General features: G+C 44.3%; 1 protein-coding gene across 1 annotated transcript; it reads right to left on the reverse strand.

The window, feature by feature from the left end:
• Nucleotides 1–5,291: 5,291 nt before the first annotated feature.
• Nucleotides 5,292–8,963, reverse strand: LOC102476372 (keratin, type I cuticular Ha7). The gene is made up of 7 exons (XM_006156047.1): nt 8,484–8,963; nt 8,214–8,296; nt 7,212–7,368; nt 6,724–6,885; nt 6,512–6,637; nt 5,793–6,013; nt 5,292–5,406 (listed from the first exon to the last, which is right to left on the reverse strand). The coding sequence occupies exons 1-7, from the start codon at nt 8,961–8,963 to the stop codon at nt 5,292–5,294; spliced, it is 1,344 nt and encodes a 447-aa protein (XP_006156109.1).
• Nucleotides 8,964–10,381: the final 1,418 nt, after the last annotated feature.

The raw sequence follows: 10,381 nt of genomic DNA on the forward strand, positions 1-10,381 counted from the left end.
AAAAGAAAAAAAAAAAAAAAAAAAAAAAAAAAAAAAAAAAACTCACGAATGAAATGTGGTAATTTGTGATTCCCCCAAAACTAAAATTATATTTCAATATACTGGAATCTCTTGGCTAATTTAGGTGAGCAATGACTAATGTTTTATTGTGTCTATTCTCAGGGCCTCCCCCTCTTTTCTGGGCATCTTTCTTTGTTAGAGGAGCTGGATCCTCTCACCAGACTGAGTCCCTCCTCCTCTTTGTCCACAGAAAATATACAGTCAAGAGCTTTGATCTTTTCCCTTTTGAAATGTTCTTGCCTTTCCTTGAAATGCATAGTTTTATTGTCCATTACTTGAGAGACTCTAGGACAAAATTTAAATTTCCTTAATCTTCAGACACACTCAGAGCATCAGAAGCTTTATGGCCTCTTCTATTTCTAAAGCAAATAAGCCAATGACCAGTTGTTCAATAAACCCTGGAAAGGGCAGCTAGCCAGCTTCCAGTCTATGCTAATGAAGATGCTACTTTGACCCATTCCTAAGACGAATGAATTCACCAGGAGGAAGCAGTACATGTTACAGAGGGCCCTAAAACATAAAATCTCCAAGCTGAAAGAATTTCTAAGTCCTGTAGTCTTGAACCTTTTGGCATTAAATTCCTTCTGATCAGTTCCCTCCAGCTAGTTGTAGAGTCCACCATTTTCCAGAATAGCTCATACCATCATTGCTACCTCAGCCCTTGGAGTTCACAGATAGCATCCCAGGCCTTTGTATAAGACACTGGTGTTCAGAGAGAAACTACAGCTAGCTTAAGCTCCTGAAGTTAAGGAGCTCAAGATGTAGGGGACTGTTTCAAAGTCCTTTATGCAGATTGCATTCTAATTCCCTGTTACTCCTTCCTCTGCTTTCTTTTGTTCTTGCATTCATGCATTCAATGAATATTTATTGGGTACTTATGCTGTGCCAGCTAGGTGCTGGTGCTGAAGGCTGCTGATGTGTTACAAAGAAAGTCAATAAGTTTGCCCATTAGTTAACATATTTTCTAGTTCTATGCATGGTCTTCCAAAGAGGGTAAATTTGATCATTCTACCGCATGGCAGACAGAAGAGACAGAGGTGGGGGAGAATGGTGGCAGGGTGTAATGGGGACTAATGTTGCTACAAACAGTGCCAATGAACGGGAAGGCCTGGAGGACAGAGACTCTATGAGGCTGGGTGATTTACTGTATATGGGGGTCAAAAAAGGGGGAGAAACCAAAAGTGGCTTTGAGGTCACCTCTGGGCTGCTGGGACAGTCATGTGTTATGAAGGGTAACTGAGAAATTAAGAGCAAGAGCCAGCTCTAGAGGGAGAGGCTGCATTTAAATTTGGAGACCGTGAGTGAAATGCAAGTGAGTGGGACTAGGGGGCCTGAGGCAGAGAGGGAGCAACCTGGTTTGTTTGGATTCAAGGAGAAACCCTCCTCCAAAGACTTTAGATTTACGTCATCTGACAGGCAGGTAAAGCAGGTTGGTTTAGCCCAGGGGCTCATACCTAAAATAGGAACAGAGATTCTAAATGAGAGCAGCGCCTTCTCCCCACCCCTCAGAGGAAAGTTGATGTTTGGAATCTCCAAAACAGGTAGCAAGGAAGATATTTGGTTAGAGGTAGTATCATTTAAAAACAAACATAACTATATTCGAAATGAATTGTCTTGTACTCATGCTATGAGTTTGGTATAAAAGAATATTAAATGAAAAGGTGAAGTATTTTTATATTAAGTGGGAAAAGAGGGTTGAGAAACAACTGAGTTAGATTTTTTAAAAAAAAGAAAAGAAAAGAATTAAAAATGATTCAACAAGCTGAGCTCATGAATTAACTGAGTTCATTATAAATGGCTCTGAGAAGGGATGAATTTGACTTCATTCTTAGCTAAGAAAATGAAGGGAGGATGCTGAAAGGAGTCAGAGGGGGATGGGGTAACATAAAAATGTATCTAAATGAAAAATACTCCTTCTTGGGAAAGTCCAGATTCCACCTTGACTTTCTTGGCTTCCCAATGTATACAGTGGGAGGAACATAAGTGGGGGGTCCTTCTCCAGAGCTCTCCACTCTGGGGGACTGCAGGGTCCACCTCAGTTGGTCACCCTTCTCTCCACTTTGCTGGACTTCACAGGAAATGACATTTGGAGTCAAAAAACACACAAGTGGAGAGGCTTGCTGAGACCTTACTGGCACTATCATGTGAAGCCTGGAAAGCGATATTACAAACCGGTGCATCTGAAGTGAGTGCTGGTAAACGAGACTGGTGGGCTCCGTACTAGGTGGCTCAAAGCTGGGTGCAGTCCTAAACCGAGGGAAGGAAAATCACAGCCACCTGAAAACAACCTGGCTGCAACTACTGCAGTCAAAGCAAAGATAGCATATTGAGGACCACATGGTCTATCTATGGGGTACTGTGATGTAGGGAGGCCAGAGAGACACGCATAATGTGCAGGTGAGAGAGTGAACCTAGGAACAGACATGCTTGGGAAGTGCGAGGGAACCCTGAGCCATCGGGCTGCAATATAGGTGCAAACAAAACCACAACATCCAGGTAACCTTGTGAGACTGTTTATCCTCGTGCTGGCCTCTCCGGTCTGCAGCCCTCTGTGTGTTTGAGTGGCCCTTTCCAGCAGACCTGTGAGACATGGGGCTCCACACTTAGAGTTGATTAATAATGTGACCTAGGCAAAGTGAGCACAGGCCCGATTTCTACAGCCCCATCACATTAAAGGGTCATATTCTTCTTCACTTGAAAAGAATGGTCACTTCTTCTTGGGCCAGCCAGTGATAAAGTGGTTAAGGTGGCTGGATCCCACATGGCTGACTATGTGGTTTGATTCCTGGATCCGGCAGCTTAAAAAACACACTGGGTGTGTGTGCATACATGCCCAAAATCCTGAGAGGAAGACCCAAGGGACAGGACTCTTATCACACCATACATACAGAGGAGAAGGGATTGCAGTGTGGCTAAGTAAGATTTCTTACTTTCCCTCTCTTTCTCTTTGGTGAGCACACACACCGTATAGCAAAAATTTTAACAAAAGAATTTTAAAAAAAACTCTCATGGATTACTTGTTAGAAGAATACTCATAAGTTTTTGTCCTCTGACAAATGAAAGAATGATTTCTTGACTTCAGTTAGACTACGTGAAGTAAAAAACTGAGCTCTCATAACTGCACTCAAGTAGTTTTCATCACTGCTTATTAGTGAACAAGGAGTATGGTCAAACATCCGGGCCACTGATAAGGCATTCTGGAGTCCCTGATGCTGCTAGTGGGTTCTGCTATTACTCCTTTGCCTTCTCTTTCTTTCTGAGAAGGAAAAGACTGCCCATGCTGGTTCTCAGAAAGACCCAATAAACTAATATCCACTGAGCACTTTCTCTATGCCAGGAACATTGTATGGATTATCCTTCCACAACAGTCAAAGATAAATACAATGATTCTTTCTGTTAAAATTTTGCCAGGGAACCAGCAGTTGACATAATGGCTATGTCACTGGACTCCCATGTAGTCGACTGTGGTTCGAGTCCCACACCCAGTAGCTTTAACTCACGCTGGGTATGTGTGAGTGTGTGCCCAGGATCCCGAGAGGAGAAGAGAGGAGAAAGGATTGTGGCATGTCCATCCCCCCCCCCCGGAGGGTGATTTCTAGCTTTCTGTCTCTGTCTCTGTCTCTCTCTGTCTTTCTGTTGAGTGCACATGCCCTATAGCAAAAACTCTCCAAAAAAAAATTGCCAAAAAGCACCTGTGCTCACAAGAGACAGAGAAGAGAGATAGGAAGTGAGAAATCATATCCTATGAGAGATGGTCACACTGCAATCCCTTCTCCTCCATTTCTCCCTCTTTTCAGAATTTTGGGTACACATGAACACATGCCTGGCATGTTTTTCAAGCCACCATCTCTGGTACTCAGACTATCCAGCTAGCCATGTGAGATCCAGTCATTTTAACCACCATATCACTGGTTGGCCCAATAATCTTATTTTTACAAATAAGAAATAGGTCTCAAGAGAGCATAGTGACCTGACCAACTTCACTTGTAGTGTTGCACAGGTGGGATTTGAACCTAGGTCTGCCCAACTCTGGAGTGCATTCTTATTTCACCATACTATGTTACTATGAAAAAGGACAATTCTGCATTGTTATTTGCCCCAGTGTGCATAGGTGAGCTGAGATCTAAGAGTTCCACTCTTCTGGCCACAGTTGGTGCTTGCCAGTAGTTAAACTGACTCGCACAGCATGGAAGGCAGTGCTGCCTCCTGGATGCTACTCCTCTACCTGCTCCTCAGTCATGTCTGGCTGTGAACCTTCTTGGCTGTGCCAGAGCCACACCCAAGAGGCAGGTAGGGACTTGGACTCCTCTGAAGGAGCAACAGTCCTCCCACCAGTACTTCCAAGGCAGCAGGAGAGTAGACAACAGATAAATCAGTGATAGAATCATTGGAGAAAATTCCATTTAGGAAGTGAGCATGGACCAACACAATTGTCCCCAGTTAACAAACAGGGCTTCCATGTCTAAGCAGGTGCACCAGAATTCCGCACCTCAGAGAAGGGAGGCAATTTGAATCAGAGGAAAAAACTTAGCAATTGCGGCATGGCAGTTCTCAACACAACCTCCCTTTGATGAGACTGGAACTCTATGTGGTGTGATTTTGCTCTTGGACAAAATACCAGGAGGTCAAAGATGCCAAAAGAATGGCAGAGACATGTTAGTTCTGAGCTGTTTCAAAATAATTCAAACTTGGCAACAAGTATCATTTCCTTTCACCACTCCACAAGGTTCCATGGGCAAGGTTAGTATACATCCAGAGTCAGGAAAGGAACTCCATCCCAAGGCTAAAACTCCTGCAATCCGGAGAGTTCCTGGCAGCAACAAGTTCAGGCCAGTGAGGACCCAAGGACCCAAGGGACAGAACTTTTATCACACCATACATACAGCCAACACTAGAAGAACTTGAAACAGGAGGGTTTATTGAACATTTAATACAGGAGCCCTGTTCATTACATTTTAGGCAATTCTGAACCACTGGAGTAGAACCAAAATCCCTGAAGAGACACAGGGAAAAGTAGTAATTTTGGTAAAAGCTCACTGCAACATTGCAATAATAAAAATACAGCTTAAAACACAAACAGAAAGCCACTGCTTCAAAGTATCTGCTGTCCTTCGATTTAGTGAAAATGCTTCCCATTGGTCTGGTTTTTCTTAACCGAAGACTAAGCAAGGTGAGACCAATCCGGACCCTAGTGCTCTCAGCCTTAACCTCCTGTGCTAGAACTCAGATCTTCAGAATCGTCTCCCAGTGCTGGTTCCACAGGCTGAGGGAGGCTTGCAGGTGGTGGGACCATAGCTTGAAGAAAGGGTACAGGAGGCAGGTGTAGAGCAAGGATTGCAAGGGAGTCTGTGGGGAGAAGGAGAAGGAAGAGTTACACACAAGAAATAAAAAGATATCTCAGTGGCGTCTTGACAGACAACGGTAAAACCAGAAAGGTAAAGGATAGGTCTGCCATCGACAAGGCACATAAAACAAAGGAATCTATTCAACTTCTACTCTCATCTGTGTCTTTGTATATCTTGGAATCTTCAGGGAGAACTTATCTTAGGGACCTAGCTACCCGTATAGAATATTCTATAGACAATAGGATTTGCAGAGACCAAGAGAGTCTCACTCAGTAAGGCTACACAGAAGGCTTGCTCTTTACAGAGATCTTCTCCCAAGTACTTCAATTATCTCTGGGAAATTGCCTGACAGGCATGTGGCTTAGCTAGAAATTAGATCATACATACTTGCAGTCCTCACTCTCCAGAAGGTTCCGGTACGTGGCTATCTCACACTCCAACCGGGCCTTGACATCCAGCAACACCTGGTACTCCTGGTTCTGCCGCTCCAGGTCGGCCCGGATCTCAGACAACTGTTCCTCCACATTGCTGATAAGGCTCTGCATCTGGGCCAGCTCAGTGCCAAAGCGGTCCTCAGCTTCACACAGTGAGTTCTGCAGACAGTCCTTCTATAATAGGAAATAATGAAGTAAAAAAAACAGGAGTTCCAAAATTCACCAGTGGAAGACATGGACAAACTCACAAAGCAGCCAACAAATTCCAAAAAGTCCTAGGACATTTTTACAGCTCTAGGGAACTGTCAATAACAACCATAACTTCACACCACACACACATATATCTAACTTGAGGAACTATGCCATATTCATCTCTATATCCCTGAATCTCTAATACTTGATAGAAAGTTGGGACCCAAAGAAGTCTTATGGATTGAGTGCCTGAACTTCTACACTGTGCTCTAAAGGAAATGAAATTGATTTTTCATTTTTCTGGGTCAGAAAGAACTTGACAGCAGGGCACCTCCACCAGGTAGAGAGGATCCTAGATACTAAGTACAGTCTTAATGTTAAAGGAAAGTCTCACATATTGGTGAGACTTCCAAGAGATGCTACTACCATGCCATGGCATGGGGCCTTTGCAGTCTGGTGAGGATGAAGGAGGGCACGTACCAGTTTGTGCTGGGCTTGGCGTTCCACCTCTAGGGCATTCACTGTGCATTTCAACTCCAGGATCTCCGACTGGCAGCACTGCAGCTCCTCAGAGCAGGACATGGCCTGTAGGCTGATACCTTCAGACTGAAGCACAAGTGCACAGAGACTTGATCACCTTCCTGCTCATGTGGAAACCAGGGGCCCTCCCTGCCCTGCAGTACCACCCTCACCTGGGCCTGGAACCACTGCTCCACATCCCGGCGGTTGGTCTCCACCATGGTCTCATACTGGCACCGCATGTCTTCCAGCACCCTGCTCAGGTCTATGGTGGGCTCAGTGTCCAGCTCAATCCGGAGTTTGTCTCCCAGCTGACCCCTCAGAATCTTCACTTCCTGCGGGGACAGAAGGGACATACACCCTGAGGCACAAAGGGCTTTTGACAGAGCAAATGGTACCTGGACTCCTCCTCTGACAAGAACACACATGCTAATGAGAAAGTCTTGTCCAAGGCCCATTGGGAAGAATCCATTTGGAGACCTTCCTCATTCACAAGGGAACTCTTCCCCATTCCATAGGAGCAGTCTAACTCTCAGACCCACATCAGCCCTTTACCCTGATGCTAACTGAGCCCAGGTAGTGATCTGAGCACCACTGAGCATGGTGCACCCTTCTCTGCCCAGCACCCTCCCCCATGAGTATGAGTATCACAGGGACACACCTGCTCATGGTTGCTCTTGAGGCAGAGCTGCTCCTCCTTCAGGGACTCCTGCTGGGCCTCCAGGTCAGCCTTGGCCAGGGTCAGGTCATCCAGGAGCTTCTGCATCCCACACATATCTGCCTCCACCAGCTGACGCAGGGAGTGCTCACTCTCATGCCTTCCAACACAGGAGGTGGGGAGTATTAATAAGAATGTCAATGAGAGCCCCTCTCAGCTGCCCATTGAGTCCACCTCCTTCATCATCTTGGATCCTCCTTTGTTCATTGGATCACCACTCACTCTGTTCCACCTTATAGCTACAGGCCTCATGGTCACAACAAGTATCATTCTGCCTATTGACTCGATAAGAAACTGAAGTTAATAAAGAATAAGTGGGTTGTCCAGAATTATATGCCTGGTTAAGAGTAAATTCATAAACACAACCTAAGTGTTCAGAATTCAACGCCTACTCATTCTGCCACAGAAGGAATTATCCAATCAGGGGGAGGGGAGAAAATGACTAAAAGGAAGCTTCTGGACCTTCAATTTTCTGCTTTGCCCCTTGAATTAATTATTTCCCATTGTTTTTCTCCCTTTCTCAGCTGTCAATTACAATGTTTGCTACCTAAGAACTTTTCACTGATGGATTTGGCCAAGGATCCTGTTCACCACCTATGCACAGACAGTTTATTTTTGCAATGACTCTCTTTTTCTTCTGGTTACAAAACAAAATTCCTTTATCTTCTAGATATAAAGGGAAATGAGGGAGGACCTAATCAACCTTGACTCTACCTCCTCTTTTTGGTTATTTATTTTATTTTTTCCCATCTTATATAATGTTCATTTCTGGTAATAGGCTAAATTAAGGTTTAGAAAGAAAGGAAGTAGATAGTTATGCATTGATTCACGTATTCTGATTGTCAAAACGTATATTTTAATACTTACCATGGGCCAAGTACTGATGGGCCCTTGGAAATAGAGCAAAAGAGAGGAGTCCCTCTGAGCCCTTTAAGTTTTACTTACTTGATTCTAAAGTCATCAGCAGCCAGCCTAGCATTGTCAACTTGTATAATCAGCCTGGCATTCTCAGCCTTGCTGCACAGGATCTGAGAAAGCAAGAACACAATTCACATACAAATATCATGCTCTGGGCTCCAACTCTGCATGCAGTGTCTAAACCCATGCCTCAAGAGAATCCAAGAATGCAAAGCTCTTTCGGCTATATGTGGTTTTCTACTTGACATGCCCTCTCTTTCCTCAGATCCAGCATACTCTAGGCTACTCTAAACTCACCTTTTGCTGGAGTTCCTCAATGGTCCGGAAGTAGGACTGGTAGTCCGGGCACACTGTGGACTCATGGCATTTACTAATCTCTCTGATGCCGGTCTCCAGCTCCGCGTTCTCCTTCTCTAGCTGGCGCACCTTCTGCAGGTAGTTGGCCAGGCGGTCATTCAGAAACTGCATGGTCTCCTTCTCATGGCCATTCAGACTGCCTTCACCATAGCTCCCACAGATTCCAATGTTGCCAGGAATGTGGCAGGTCCCTGGCAAGGGACAAGCAGTGCGGCAGCTTTGGGGCAGACAGAGGCTGGGTCGACCCAGAGGGGTAGACCCCACACGGACTCGGTTGGCGTGTGCCACATTGGCCAAGAGGCATGGAAAGGCCACCTTGGCCTCTGCTCCAGGTTGGCACCCAACGTCAATGAAAACGTTTTCTGCTCCAGGGATCTTGGCACCCAGAGGACAGGATGAGCTGATGTAAGAGGAAGTCATGGTTTGGGCTGAGGATGTACAGGAGTTTCAGACCAGCTGAGAAGATGAACCCACTGAGTCTGAAAACCTTCTCCCTTCCTAGTCCTTTTATACCCCATTCCTGGTGGGTGTTGGCTCAAGTGTCTTGACTTCACTGCCTTGATTATCTGCCTGTTGTTGTACCATCATCCTATTACTCAACTACTGAGTTTACTATTAAAAGTTCCTCACCTTGTTAAAAAAATGTTGATGAATCTATTGTGTTGGCTCTTTGATATCAGGTTGTTTTGGGGTCATCAGAAAAGTCATGATGCATTTTTGCATAGAAAAATATATCGTGATTTTTCTGACAATCCAATAATTCAGGATCCAAATGTCCTCTCTCTGTATTTGGCTGTTCTCTCTGTAGATGGAGCCATAATCAATAATCAAATCTTTAGACAATATGTAGCAGAAGAAACAGACTTTAAAAGATCCATTAGGTCTCTAACCTGTGCAAGTGGCATGATGGTTAAGGTGCTGAAGCCCACATAGACAATTGCTTGGTTTATGTCCCAGACCCTGCGACTTGAAAAACATACCAGTCATGTGTACATGTGTGCCCAGAATCCCAAGAAGAGAATTGAGGAGAAGGGATTGCAGTGTAGTCAATCTCCCTGGGAGGTGATTTCTCACCTTTCCTGTCTCTGTCTCCAGCGAACATGTGTTCCCTATGGCAAAAAATCTAAAAACAATCAAACAAAATACCTTATTTGATAATAATATGCACAATATCCAAACAAATGTCAAGAACTAATGTTTGTTGAGTACATTGGTGGACTAGGTTATCTGCTGTATTCTTTCCTATAAATCTTTACCACTTGTGCGGTAGCTATTCATAGTTTCAATATGCTGTTGAGAAAACTAGAATAAAATAGTTTTTCTGATTGTCATAGTTAATAAAATAGCAGGTTTGATTTAGTCTCATGTCTGCAGAGCCCTTCTCTTCCCACCTCATCATGGCTCCCAGTGAGAACAATATGTATCATTACCTGTGTCATTGTTTGACCTGAGGAGCATGCAAAGGGCTCAGTTATTGAACAAGAAAATGAAATAGAAAGAAATAAAATTACAAAGGGCCTTGCCTTCCAGCAAAGGAAGCTATTTAGATGCTGAAATAGTGAAAACAATAAAATACACATAAGAAAGTTACACTCAAAAATGAAAGATATCTCAAAGCCCAGAGATTTCCGTTACAACTAGGGGAATAAGTCAACCAATGGCTTTGGGGCCAGGAATTATCCTCCTCAGAGTGACAGAAGGAAAACGGAGAGACCTTAAGACTGAAGAAGATCCAATGGGACAAATATGTAAATAGGGCTTTACTCCAAGCAAAATTCAAGAGCAAGCATCCCTATGAAAGCCAAATGAGAGATAGGGGACGCGTGTATTAGTGAGGC

Source organism: Tupaia chinensis, unplaced genomic scaffold, assembly GCF_000334495.1.
Source record: "Tupaia chinensis unplaced genomic scaffold, TupChi_1.0 Scaffold000477_1, whole genome shotgun sequence".
Classification (NCBI taxonomy): Eukaryota; Metazoa; Chordata; class Mammalia; order Scandentia; family Tupaiidae; genus Tupaia; species Tupaia belangeri.

What these genes read in the sequence shown, in the direction of transcription:
- LOC102476372 (XM_006156047.1), bottom strand. Translation starts at nt 8,963, where the DNA reads ATGACTTCCTCTTACATCAGCTCATCCTGTCCTCTGGGTGCCAAGATC. An exon ending in GCTGATGACTTTAGAATCAA is followed by an intron (nt 7,369 to 8,213) that starts GTAAGTAAAACT and finishes CTGTGTTGGAAG; the next exon opens with GCATGAGAGTGAGCACTCCC. An exon ending in AGCAGTGGTTCCAGGCCCAG is followed by an intron (nt 6,638 to 6,723) that starts GTGAGGGTGGTA and finishes CTTGTGCTTCAG; the next exon opens with TCTGAAGGTATCAGCCTACA.